Source organism: Orbicella franksi, chromosome 3 (genome assembly GCF_964199315.1).
Source record: "Orbicella franksi chromosome 3, jaOrbFran1.1, whole genome shotgun sequence".
Taxonomy (NCBI): domain Eukaryota; kingdom Metazoa; phylum Cnidaria; class Anthozoa; order Scleractinia; family Merulinidae; genus Orbicella; species Orbicella franksi.
The window spans coordinates 14,481,007-14,495,000 of record NC_138147.1 but is presented as its reverse complement, the minus strand read 5'-3'; the positions used below and the strand labels follow the sequence as shown (position 1 = coordinate 14,495,000).

At 40.5% G+C, this 13,994-nt stretch overlaps 2 protein-coding genes across 2 annotated transcripts in view; both read left to right on the top strand.

Moving 5' to 3' along the window:
* The window catches only part of LOC145481391 (steroid 17-alpha-hydroxylase/17,20 lyase-like), a 5,166-nt gene extending 621 nt beyond the window's left edge, over nt 1–4,545 (top strand). Inside the window, exons 2-3 of the mRNA XM_081459875.1 lie at nt 670–827; nt 1,479–4,545. Of these exons, the coding sequence (XP_081316001.1) occupies nt 670–827; nt 1,479–2,650 (1,330 nt within the window). The 3' untranslated portion in view covers nt 2,651–4,545. The remainder of the gene's footprint in view (nt 1–669; nt 828–1,478) is intronic.
* Nucleotides 4,546–8,075: 3,530 nt separating this feature from the next.
* LOC145481390 (steroid 17-alpha-hydroxylase/17,20 lyase-like) lies at nt 8,076–13,052 on the top strand. Its single transcript, XM_081459874.1, has 3 exons — nt 8,076–8,315; nt 10,028–10,187; nt 11,084–13,052. Exons 1-3 carry the CDS (start codon nt 8,109–8,111, stop codon nt 12,250–12,252), a joined length of 1,536 nt encoding a protein of 511 aa, XP_081316000.1. The 5' UTR covers nt 8,076–8,108; the 3' UTR covers nt 12,253–13,052.
* The last annotated feature ends 942 nt before the right edge of the window (nt 13,053–13,994 follow it).

Here is a 13,994-nt window from a genome sequence, read left to right as displayed (position 1 = left end):
GTGTTTTGTTTTGGTCTCTGCCTTGTTGATAATGCCGTCTGTCTAGGCATCGGAAATGTTTTGCAAATCAGGCTAGGCTCCCTGATGTCTGATGTCACTGGTATTAAACTTACTCGTAGTTAAAGTGCCGTTTGTACTGTTAACAGTCATAATGTCTTCTCCAGCGAAAAACTCCTCTTGTTCGGAGATGTCTAAGTTGCAAACAAATATTTTGATCGATTGTTTGGGAAAAAAATTCGGGGACAATTCGGAAATCCGTCCTCGTGTTATCAACCAGGGTGGATAATGGCGCGAGCATTCTTGAGCTCCGTGCTTTGTCGACTCCCATGAAGCACAGTGGTTAAACCAATAAAAGCGCTTGTTATATTGACATTAAATTATAAAGACAATTTAACTGACTTCTTGAAATCATGGCTCCACTTTTACATTTTATGATGTCATTTCTATGCCCTAAAACTATAAAGGTGTACGGCGTGAACAAGTGCGATGGATTTGTTCAAATCATGTGGTATTGCATAGAGAATTGTGTCCTTACTCGTGCATTTAAATTTACCTTATTTCGTTGAGGTAAAGGATCTTTTTAAAGGTCCTTTAAAAATTACAAGAGTTCAGAATTAAGGTATAAGGGAATCATCGCCCTGAATGATAGAATTTTGTGTTGTTCTACAGTCTCAGAGAAAACTACGGTCGAGTTTTCTCCCTGAAACTTGGAAGCTACAAATTCGTGATGGCTTCAACTCCTGAGGTCGTTAAGGAAATGCTCGTACAGAGATCTGATGATTATGCTGGAAGACAGCAGACGCATTTTTTCCTAGAATTCACACTAGGTAGGTTAATGGTGTACCATTTTAAAGTGGATTCTTATAGCCAGAAGGTTATTGTACAATTTTGTTAGGTGGCTTCTGACTGTCCACCTTTTCTATGTCGATATTTTATTCTTTTTCTAAGCCCATGTATACTTAGAAACACGGTTAATTTTGCATGCCAAGATGTACGTAAAAGTTCTTTTATTTTGAATTTTGACCGCTCTAAACATCATCCCAAAACAAGAAAAAAATTCTTGGATATAAGGCGTTTATGCATTTACCCTGATTCTAACTTAGATCTGGATGAACATGCTCAAAACTGACACGAACAAGGTGCTTGGAAATAAGTGATGGCTCGACTGGTCATGGTTACACAATGTTTATCCCATTCCCATTTTTGATATTTTTTTTCCCATTTGCAGTGACCAAATCCCAGTCCTAGTGACCTAAATCCCATTTTCCCCCGGCAAAAACAGGGTAGTCCCAGTTCCCATTTTACCCCTTCAGGACTCTCCCCTAAGTAGCAATATGGTCACGTGATACTGGTCAGCGTTATCTTGTTTTGACAACTGTCAGTTAATCATAACATAGATGTGAAATATCAAAGATGTGTCTATGAATATTGATCAGTAAGTATAACAAAAAATGCCAATGTTTTTCGAACTGTTACAGGAGGTAAAGGTATTGCGTTGGGTAACTATGGGCCCGCCTGGAAGTTTCATCGCAAGCTTTTTACAACAGCCTTGCGACAATATCTTTCTGATATCCCACTGATAGAAAGGCGAGTTTCCATACACGCCGAGAAACTGGTGCATTTCATGGAAGACCAAGATGAAAAGCCTTTTAATCCCGCAGATATCTTGCAGCGTGCCGTTGCTGATGTTATTTGTGGAATCACGTTTGGAGAAGGCTACGACACAACGAACCCAGATTTGAACAAGCTTTTGAAACTTAACGTAGACATTGTTACAAATACTGATGATAATCAGCTGGTAGCCGTTTTAGATAACTTTCCTTTAGCAAAGTACTTCCCCATTAAGGCCTATGATCGCCTCCTCCAGCCAGTGCTAGGGATTTTTGATATTATCCGCAAATTCTTAGGAGAGCGAAAAAAAACTTTCGACCCAGATGAACCTGTGCATGATTTGATCTCGGGTCTCTTGCACGCGAAACATGAAGCCGAATGCGAGAGTGATGTTCAGCGGGTAGCTTTCCTTTCCGACGACTACTTCGTCAATACTATCAGAGATATGTTTAATGACGGTTACGAAACTACAAGCACAACAATGAAATGGGCGATAGCCTTCTTGGTCAACTATCCAAAGTACCAAGAGGATATTCAGCTCGATTTAGACGAAGTACTTGGTGGACGGAATCCCGGTTTGGAAGACCGAGCCAAATTGCCCCTCATTCACGCGACCATCATAGAAACATTACGAGTTGGAAACGTAGTACCTCTTGCGATACCTCACTTCACTCTTACAGATACGACACTCTGTGGTTACCGCGTCCCCAAAGATACTATCGTGTTTGCTGACACAGAATCTGTTCATCTGGATCCCAAATGCTGGGAAAACCCAACCGTGTTTAACCCTTACCGTCACATCGACGAGAATGGTAAGTTAATCACCAACCAAGGCAATTTCTATCCTTTTGGAGCGGGACGCCGTGTCTGTGCTGGTGAGCCCCTGGCCAAAGTTGAATTGTTTTTGTTTCTTTCGTGGATGCTTCAGAAGTTCACTTTCATCGCTGAGGAAGATGGTCGTCCACCCAGCTTGAAGGGAATGTTTAGTGGCATACAGTTTCCTGTTCCTTACAAGATACGTGCAGTCAAACGGAAGTGACTGAGATTGTTTCTTGGACGGTGGTTTTAGGAATAGCGTATGCTTTTACAGTAGGTTTAGAAGAGTTAATGTATAGGTAGCTGAGCATGTATTTTGAGAGAACGCTGATAATGAAAGTAGGTTTTACGCTTCTGATACATGTTAGAATTCTTGCACGTGTTACGCTTTTGAAAGGCAATTAGTCTTTTGATTGTATGTCCTTTACTCGTAGAAGATTGACGGTAATCATGATGGATTACTTCATAGACTACAGTTTGTTTGAAAAAGTGACCATTTGGTTAGCCCTCAACCGAGTTGAGATTCTTTGTAAGTTTACGATCAATTAGCGATATTTGTTTCTTTGGTGAATAAGTACTAGAACTCTTTATCAGTTTATCATACAATCTGGCATTAAACATTGGTCCTTGCAAGATACGTGCAATCAAACGGAAGTCAACTGAGAGTGTTGGGTGGAGAAACTACCTTCTGGTGGTTTTAGGAAAAGTGGAAATGTTTAAGTAGATGCCGTTGAACCCCACCATTTCGAACTCTCAGGGGAAACGAAAAATTGTTCGAAATAGCAGGAGTTCGAAATAATGGATAGTAAATGACTGAGGGGAAAATCCAGGGGAAATGATTTTGAGTTCGAAATAACGGGGAAATTGAAATAATCGGGTTCGAACTGGCGTGGTCCAACTGTAAGTAAAAGCGTTTACATTTGCTGTAGAGGAGGTTCTGCAATGAGCTGGATTGGTATTTTGAAATTGTCCTGATAATGAAAAAACGTAAGTTTGCTTCTGTCACATGCTATGTGTCTTGCACGTGTTACGCTTTTGAAAGGCCATTAGTCTTTTGATTGTTTGTGCTTTACTTGTAGAAGTTTTACGATAATGGATCACGGCGTAGACTCCAATTTAGAACTGGGAACAGATGATATAAATATAATTACGTTGATTACGTTATCATATAAAGGATTTTAATTAGCTCTTATTAACCGAGCAGGAGGTCTGTATGGGAGAATCTTGACCGAGGTCGTGAGTACAGACCGAACGCAGTAAGGTCTGTACACACGACCGAGGTCAAGATTCTCCCATACAGACCGACTTAGTTCGGTTAATAAGATGTTTGTTATATGGCAAAGAAGAAAACTTTAATTCGTTTAATATAACCTGTTTGCTGACATTTTGCTTGCAAACGGAGATGAGCTTAACTGCTCATCATCACCTGCCGAAATTTGCTCGTCTTCTTTACTTTTTTTTGTCATCAGGTTTTTGGCACTTTCATAAATGATTGCGAAGAAAATAAAAGAAAAGGGTGAACATTTTTGTATTTGAGTTTGCTACTTTTTCAACGCAAAATGAAACCGGTCTAGATGCCGGTCTAGATGGGAAAATCTAGACCGCGGTCAATATCGATTTCAGTCAATCAAATTCGTGATTTCGGTAGTTCCCAGTCCTTGTGAGACACAGCCATATAATAAAGAGGTTTATTATACATTGAACTCACTATCTCATTTCTGATTGGCCGAAAGTGAATTTTCGAAATTAGCGCCTTTGACGTCATCTAGCTGTAAATTATACAATAATCATGTCAAGGACAGTCAAGGTCACGGGTAATCATGTCATGTATGACCGCGGTGCATGATTCCTGAGGGTAATCATGTCTTGTTCGCGCGCTTTGTATTGCTTGCCGTCAGTGAGGAAGGGAAAACATTGCTTTCATTTTTTTTCGTTCAATGTATAATAAAACAATTATTAGATTCGGTTTTTGTGATATCTAGAATAATCAAGATCTCGGTAAGGGTTATTACCTCAGCCTTCAACTTCCGCTGATAACCCCTACCTCGACCTTAATTATTCTGGATATCACAAAAACTCATCCAATAATTGTTTATTATTTGCTTCTGTTGGCTTAGAAGTGGCCATCTGGTTAGTCCTGAAACCGTTCCATATTCCTAATAACTGAAGTTTACGTTCAACTTGCGATATTTGTATCTTTAGTGGTTATTACTAGCAGTCTTTATTAGTTTATCCTACAACAATGGTATTCAATATTGTTGAGCCCGTTCTGGTCTCTTACTTGACACAACAGGTAATCACAGCTATAGTATAGCCTGTCAAAACAGCCCTATAGTTCAGTACTTATTGTGGAGGAATGTTAATGGGGATTTCAGAGGGCTTAGGTAAGAGGTCACAGCTGACTGCGATCAGGCTTTTCCTGTTTTTCTATAACTTGCTTTGATCTTTTTTTAGTAGAGAATCTGCGGCTGATATGCTCCAGATGAAAACTCCCATATTAAAAGGACGTGGTGGTGTGGGCGTGGCTTGAATTTGTTTTCACCGCTAACAGGTAACAATTCTAATTCTTACTTTTCGTGGCTCAATACTCTTAAAGATACCGCAACAGCTCGTGTTGTGGAACCTTCTGGGGCTGGACACCCTAAGAGGTACCAAAACTGCCTTGTAATCCCTGAAAGGTAGGACGAGCACCCCGTCCTTTTTATATGGGAGTCCCTCCCCAGGGATTGTAATGCTGTACAATCTGTTATCCGAGCTGATGTTGCAACAAATAGACTACAAATGTTTAAATAACAGCCACTAAAAAGAATTTGCGTATTTTAAATTAACTGCACTCAGTTCTTTTATGGTTAAAGAATAATTAACTCTTGTTTGTATTTCATCTAAAACGAAGGCGTCACTGGCTGGCCACACAAGGTGATTTTGAAAGCTTCTGAAGGATCTTGATTATGTAAACAACTACTAATTGCGACAAGCAACAAGCAGGATTTTTTCAAAAACCTTTTGACCGTTTACGAAAGGGATCATGAAACATGTTAGTCAGCTGAAAAAATTGCCAGCCAGTGTACCCCTGTTTTGAGGAACCCATTTAAACTTTTCACGAGATCGCCAAAACATGATGAAGTACAAGGGGCGATGCTGTCAAGGGTAAAAGGCAAAAGTAAAGTCTGCATACGAGGCAAGTGGCTCATCAGGCCGGAGCCTATCCCGGTTTCAGTAGCATAAAGTGACTAGGAGTATTTCTGCTCCCCTCTAGATGGGATGTTACTTGCAGGGTCACCCCCCAGCATTAAAATTCGCTGGTACCCATTTATACACCTGGATGGAGAGAGGCGCTGTGAGAGTTAAGTGTCTTGCCCAAGAACACAACACAATGTCCCCGGCCAGGGCTGGAACCCGGACCGCTAGCTCCGGAGCCGAGCGCACTAACCATGAGGCCACCGCGTCTCTTGATTTTTAGCGCAAAATATGCCTCACTGTTTGATATTGGATGATACAGGATGATATTGTAAACATCTGGGTAGTTTTTAACTATGCAAACACAGCTTTCGAGAGCGTTTCAAACCATTTATATCAAAATATCTTTAGCTTTCAAATATGTTTTTACTGTATGTGATTAAGATTTGTGAGTTTGCACTGTGGTTAGCGTTTTCCGTATTCCGGTGTCAAGGTTGTCTTATAGAAGCCAAGTTTCATTCCCGCAGCATAGTTACTGACATAGTTACCGTGGCGGGAAAATAGTCCGCAACACTGATCTGTGATCGTGACCGCTTGAACTCTGGATGTTTGCGCTGCATTGCAAAACATGAAGAGTTCGTCCAAAGGTAACGGAAGTGAATTCGAAGCAGGAGTGGTCATGTATGGGAATATGAACTGAGCAGCTAAAGAGTGCAATTAAACCTACTTATCAAATAAACATATGTATGTATGTATATAGCGACTGCTTGTATTGCACATATTCATATTTGGTAACGAACTGAACAACTGAAATCAACGCAGTTCGCATAGTTGAAATTTTTAGTACCGAGGCATCTTCTACGGCGCTAGGATTCTGGTTAGAAACATTGACAAACTGCGAAGTATTCTGGTTAAAACTGCAAATCCAAAGCTCGGGCTGTTTTCGACAGTATTTGAAATTCTAGACGTTGATTTGTTATTTGCCTTTTGTTGTTAGTTTTCAGTCAGGCGTCAAGCGATTAGCCGCTTGGGGACTATTTTTACAGTTGTAATCTAGCAAGAACGTTGTTGGAAAGATTTACTCGGTTGCTTTCAAAATTGTACTCCTGTCCTTTCGAGTCAACTGCAGAAAAAATGAGAGCCCGTGAAATGGAGAATGCTTGGAAGAAATCGTGTACCAAATTAAGCTACCCGTCAAGACCGAGGACACAACTGAGAGCGTACGTGAGACTAACAGCTAATGAATTTAACACCAGGTGGAGAAACCACCGGATGTCATTCAGACATGGCAAACGAAAGAACGCAAACACCTATAGCAGTTTATAAATGACAAGCAAGAAGAGTACACAGTCACGTGGATAATTCTTGCCAAGGAAAAGTGTTTCACAAACCTCAGCAAGCCAAACAGAGCTGTAGCAATAAAGCGATTAATAACATCTGGATCTACATTAACGAAATGGTACATTTAACAAATAGTTATTATATAATAACATTGTATTGACACATGATTCTGTCAATTACAAGCCCAATCTTACCCCCCCCCCTCCCTCGGGCATTTGACGAGTATTGGACAGATGATGGTTCCCCACCATGGGGAATTTCTCGCGAAAGGACTGTCCAAGGGTGGGGCATTTGACAATTAAGTCAATAACCGATTGACTGACAATAACCGATTGAGCCTCACTGCTGAGTAAGCTTAAGAACCTTATGCCGAAAAGGATTTTTAAACACAACTGAAACAGCTTTTACTTAACCATTTTTAACCTTAGTTAGTTGTAGTATTTGTAATCCTAGTTTTCGTTTAAACCTTAGTTGTAGTCCTAAGTTTTTAGCTTTTATTACTTCTGTATTTTAGGTCTTTAATGTATATTTTAGATTTTAGTTTTCAGAGAACCCTCCTGAAACCAACCTCTAAATGATTTGAGGCCTGCTCTTAAAATATTAATTTATTATTATTAAAAACAAAGAATTAAACATCGGTAGCTTTAAATCAATCAATCAATCAATCAATCAATCAATCAATCAATCAATCGTTATCTGCACTCGCTCTTGCTCAAAATAAGAAATTACAACTAGAGTACTAGCTGCCTGGAATAACCATAGGGGCTAGCGCAGCCAGGCAGCCAGTTAACATCAGCATTAAATAGAAACAAAATACAGGTCAGCAGAAAACTGAAGCACAAATGCACACATGAGAATAAAAAAAAGAGGAGGAAAAACGCTATTTCTATGCTATGAAGGAAGTCTAAAATAGTAAAATTTATATCAAATAGTTAAACTAAATTGAAAAAAAATCCCACCAAAACTGATTTAAAAAAATTTTGCAAGTGGAGCCACGGGAAAAAAAATCGAACGTGAACTTTCTACTATCCAGGTCCATCATGCCCGTAGGAGATTGCTCAACCCCTCCCCCCCCCCCCCCACTCCCTCAAAAGAATAATGGTAAGTTGTTTTTCCAACGTTGCGTGACAGTACTGTTGCAACACGCTTCAGAGATATCGAAGATGGCGTCTTTGTTTGCCACGGTTTACGATTCTCTAAGTTTTCCAAATGTCCTCCTGGTGTTGCTTCTGTTTCTACTTTTACATTACCTGATGGTGCTCTACCAGTTCAGGAACATGCCACCGGGTCCGCGTTTGACGGCTTTCCCTGTCTTAGGGAACGCATTTTCTCTTGACTTCAATGCGGAGAGACTTACCGACGCTTTCAAAAGCTCAGTAGATAGTGTAAGTGCCCAGAGAATCTTCGTCGATCATGCTCCTGTAATATTGTAGACTTGTTCACATTGTAACCCAGAATAAGGGCTATTTGAGAGAACAAATAATATTCGTACTGAAAAGCATTTCCATCTGGCTCCGAGGCAGTGCAATAAAATAAAATAAACTAGAAAAGTCTAAAATAATTCGAGACGGCAGGCAGCAGTGACTGTTGTGAACCTGACCTTTTGTGTATTGTTTATAAGGAGAAGGTCAATTATCTTCATCATTTGAGAAGTGATGCAAGTTAGAAAACGATCAGGAGATGAACTGAACATTTACATGTAATAGAGCCAAGCAATTCATTTATGCAAATTATTTGGTACACATGGCATACATGAGCCATCTTAAAAGTAGATGTATTTATTTTGACAGTGATGTTTATTTGTCTCCTTTATGTTGTGTTTTCTCTTTCTTTGCCATGTCGAATAATTAAATAGATTCGGGCGCCTTTTTCGTATTAACAAGCGCACACTTCGACACACTGCCAGGCTACACACTATAATCAAAAGAATAGATAGCAGCGAGGCGAATATGAAAGACTGGAGTCCTGTTGTGTTGTACTCATAAAATGGAACATTGTTTTGACAGGCGAGGATAGGCTTGCTTCACGCGCTGCGATGACCACCATGATGTGCCCCTTTAGCCTACGGGTAGTCCCTCTTTCGCTTAGTCCGTCGTGCGTGACGCGAAAGAGGGACTACTCGTAGTCTAGTGCCCCTTTAAAAACAGGAAGAGCCCATTTAATGTTGTCTTACGTATTTTGGCTTCTGCCTGGGTGAATGTCCTCTATTGAGACATTGAAAATGTTTGCAAATATTTGTTTGTTTATTCAACTACTTGACTCGCTGATTTCACCGGCCGTATAGTTAAAGTGCTGTTGGTATTGCCAATGATTGTCTCAATGCCTTCTGTAGCTTAAAACGCGTTTTCTTCGGAGTGATACAAAATACTTTGATCGATTTCCTCGAAAAGAACTGAGATGCGAAAACGCGTTCCCATTTTATCAACCCGGGCGGATGCTGGCTTGAGCATTGTTGAGCTCCGTGCTTTGTATTCCCATGAAGCATACTGCTTTTAATCGAACGAGAGCGCTTGTAGTAATGACACTTTATTTTAAAGCCAACTGAAACGACTTCTTGAAATCATAGCTCATCTGTTACATTTTATGATGTCATTTCTATGCTATGGCAATTACTTATAAGAGTGTACAGCATGAAAAAGTGTGGTCGATTTGCTCGTACAAGTGATATTCAAAAGAGATTTGTCTCTTAACTTATATATTCATATTAACGTGGGTAGCAATAATTATTCTGCAAGGTCAACATCACATGGTCTCAAACGAGGCAACAAACTGCAAACCAAACTGTATTGCATAAAACGCCTGGGTCTAGTGCACTGTTGAACAATTTCAGTTCACGAAGACTGCCCAAATTCACGCTATTAGAGCGATGTCTTGGGAAAAAAACTAAACCTACCTATATATACCTATTGCCATAAACAATGACTTGGCCGCGTTATTACTGTACACCTTGTGGTTGAAATTAACTATTTGTACGTTACCGCGGTCGATTATGATTAAAAGATCTTTGTGATAAGGGTCCAGAAATAGCTTGATGAAGTTGTGACGCAATCGCTCCATGTGACAAAATGTTGTGTTGTTTTTCAGCCTCAGAGAAAACTACGGTCGAGTTTTCTCCTTGAAACTTGGAAGCTACAAATTCGTGATGGCTTCAACTCCTGAGGCCGTTAAGGAAATGCTCGTACAGAGATCTGCTGATTATGCTGGAAGACAGCAGACATACTTCTTCGAGAAGGCAACACTTGGTAGGTTATTGGTGAAGCATTTCAAAATGAGACTCCTACAGTAACGAAGCCATAGTTCATTATTTCTTCAGAGGGGGGAGGTGGGGGGAATAGAAACTGCCTAACCTTTACTTAGTGTGTTGATATTAATTTAGTCCTTTCCAGAGCGCAGACTAATATAAGAAACAATGTAAATTTTACATGGCCGGATGTTCTTGATGGTTCCTTGTCTGTGGACTTTGACCACTCTAAACTCTAAACCAGGAGCCCCCCAAGATTTCTATTCTGGGAATTTGCATGTTGGGACCTACAGTTTAATCGAAATGTGTTTACGTAAAATAATTTAAGGATCAAATAAAACCGAAAAAAATATTGATTACATGACCTGTTCGGCCCCGCGCACTACTTTCTCGGAAAACCATAAGAAAAAAGGTCGCATACGGCCCTAATAGAAGCATGTATGGTTCTTCCTTTGAAGTGCAATGCGCACGTCCGCGTTGAAACCGTCGTCCCCCACCCCGTCCCCTCCCCCGAAAAAAAAGGAAAAAGAAAGTTAAAACAAACAAACAAAATGGCCAGATCATAAAATGCTCATTGACTGAGTGAGGTTGGGCCAGACGAGAAAGTATTTGGCTCGTTTTCAGGAAGTTCGGACCTCGCTGCCCTCGGTCCTTATGTACTGACCTCGAGCCAAATATTTTCCCGTCCGGCCCTCCCACAAAGTCAATAGGTGCATGATATTTCTTCTTCCCTACAGCTTGATGTGATTTTTCCTTTACGAATTTGCTGAGATCTGTTTACCCTAATGACTACTATTTTTAGGCTGTCTTCTCTATGTATGAACATTGATCAGTTAGTATAAAAGCTGGCCTAAAGTTTCCGCTTCGATTTGACTCCGGCCTTTTTTTAAATTACAGGAGGCAAGGGCCTTGTGTTAGGTAACTATGGACCCGCCTGGAAGTATCATCGCAAGCTCTTTACAACAGCCTTGCGACAATATCTCTCTGATATTGGTCTCGTGGAAACGCGAGTCTCCACACAGGCCGAGAAACTAGTGCATTTCATGGAAGAACAAGATGGAAAGCCTTTTGATCCCGCAGATTGCTTGCAACGCGTCGTTGCTGATGTTATTTGTGGAGTCACGTTTGGAGAAGGCTACGACACAACGAATCCAGATGTTAATAAGCTTTTGAAACTTAACGTAGAACTTGTTGCAAATACCGATGATTCTCAGATAGTAGGCGTTTTAGATTTCTTTCCTTTCGCAAAGTATCTGCCTATTAAGGCTTATGATCGCCTCCTCCAGATGGTGCTAAGAATTTTTGATATTATTCGCAAACTTTTAAGAGAGCGAAAAGAAAACTTCGATCCAGAGGAACCTGTGAAAGATTTGATCTCAGGTCTACTGCACGCCAGACATCAAGATTCTGAGAATGATGAAGTACGAGCAGCTTTTCTTTCCGACGACTACTTGTTGAATACCGTCGAAGACATGTTCATTGCCGGCTTCGAAACCACAAGCACAACAATGAAATGGGCGATAGCCTTTTTGGTCAATTATCCAAAGTACCAAGACGATATTCAGCTCGAGTTAGATGAAGTACTTGGCGGACGGAATCCCAGTTTGGAAGACCGAACAAATCTCCCCCTCATTCACGCGATCATCATGGAAACGCTACGAGTTGGAAACGTAGTACCTCTTGCACTGCCCCATTTCACTCTCCAAGATACGACACTTTGTGGCTACCGCGTTCCCAAAGATACCATCGTGTTTGCTGACACAGAATCTGTTCATCTGGATCCCAAATGCTGGGAAAATCCAACCGTGTTTAACCCTTACCGTCATATCGACGAGAATGGTAAGTTAATCACCAACCAAGGCAATTTCTATCCTTTTGGAGCGGGACGCCGTGTCTGTGCTGGTGAGCCCCTGGCCAAAGTTGAGTTGTTTTTGTTTCTCTCGTGGATGCTTCAGAAGTTCACTTTCATCGCTGAGGAAGATGGTAGTCCGCCAAGCTTGAAGGGATTGTTTAGTGGCACACAGTTTCCTGTTCCTTACAAGATACGTGCAATCAAACGGAAGTGATCTGAGATTGTTACTCGGACGGTAGTTTTAAGGAAAACGTAAATGTTTAGGTAGAAATGTTTACTGCAACTGTAGAAGAGCTATTTTATTTAGCTGACGGTGTCTTTTTAAATAGTTTGGGTATTTTATTTGCTCATTTGCACATTTTCTAGTAGATATACTTTGATGCATTACTTGCACTCTTTATCAGTTATCCTACAATAATGGTATTAAACGAAAACCTAATCCATGGTGAGCCCGGCTTGATGATTTACTTGACATAACAGGTAATCATAGCAATGGGATAATGTGTCAAAAACACCTTTATGTTAGCTTTAAGTGCTAACTGTGGCTAATTGTGGAGGAACTAAAATAAAATAGTTTTTGTAGTTTGTCGATAATAGATTTTAAGAGGGCTTGGGTAAGAGGTCGGACGCTTGTCACTCACTCTTTGTCCCAACAGGGTGAAAATTATACGATTGTTTTGAGTAGAAGCTATCGAAAGCTTTACTTCAAAATGTCCCTTGATGTCTTGACTTTGTTTTGGCTTTGTCTCACTTCCCTTTGTCACCCCTTGGTTAAGGCAAATTACACTAAAATCTGTTCTGACGTAAGAGTATACCATACTAATTTATTGAATTTTTGATGACAACATCCAGAAAGTACTCTTTAACCAGAATGGTGGTGTTAGCCAACCAAATTCTTACTAGGAGTTTAGTTTCTGCAGCAGGGGGCCTAGCATAGTGGGTGGGTTTGGGGCATGCTCCTCAGGAGCTCCCGTCCTGCTGCAGGGTACCAAACAAAGTAGGGGAGTGGGGGGGGGGGGGGGGAGGAGCATGCTTCCCCGGGAAATATTTAAATTTTCAGAACGTCAGGAATGCTATTTTAGGCATTCTGGCAGAACTTTTGCACTACTGTGGAAGTCGTCAGTAAGGTAATATTTTGAGTGCCCCCCTTTAAACACCATATTTTTCAGCCAGCCCAGCCTTTAAAGCCATATCTTTTGGCATGCCCCCCCCCCAAAGCCCACCAACACCCCCTACCTTATAAAAAATGAACGGTTCCTCAGTTAAAGCTTAAATTTCTGTTCTCTTCCAACCTAAAACTTAATTAACTTTTGATCAAACTCTAAACGACTGAGACTTAAATCACAGTTGGCTTTTTGTTCGTTAACTTTTTTTCTAAGCATTTCTTTGCATAGGAATCTCTTGAAATGCGTAATTTGCATAAGTAAACATACCGAGATATGATTTTGAAATCTTTTGTTTTGGGCGACTCGAACTGCTGAAATCACCTAGTTTATTCGTAGCAAAGATGTTTGATTTAGCTAGTTTTCCAAAATAACGGTTTTCAAACATAAATATGAGTCGACCTTAATTAACCAAACTACAGTTGTAAAACCTTGTAAGTCTTGTAAGCCTGACGAGGACACACAATAAACCTTACGCCATTGACACACAAAATCGACTTTGCGACACTTATATTACACTATTTTCTTATAGGAATATTGTTTTTCCTACTTAGGCTGATATTCCTATTTTTCTACGGATCTTAGACTATAGGAATACAAAGAGAACCATGCTGACACAACGTCAGATTATCAGTCATATCATAATTTTGATAGCGTTGAAGTAATCTGTTTAGAGCCAGACTTAACAGTCAACGTTTTGCGGATATGTTATATTCCACGAGCGGGCGTTGGATATGGGTTGGTAGGTACTAGTAGCCAACGAAGCACGTAGCACCGAATTGGCTATAATCAT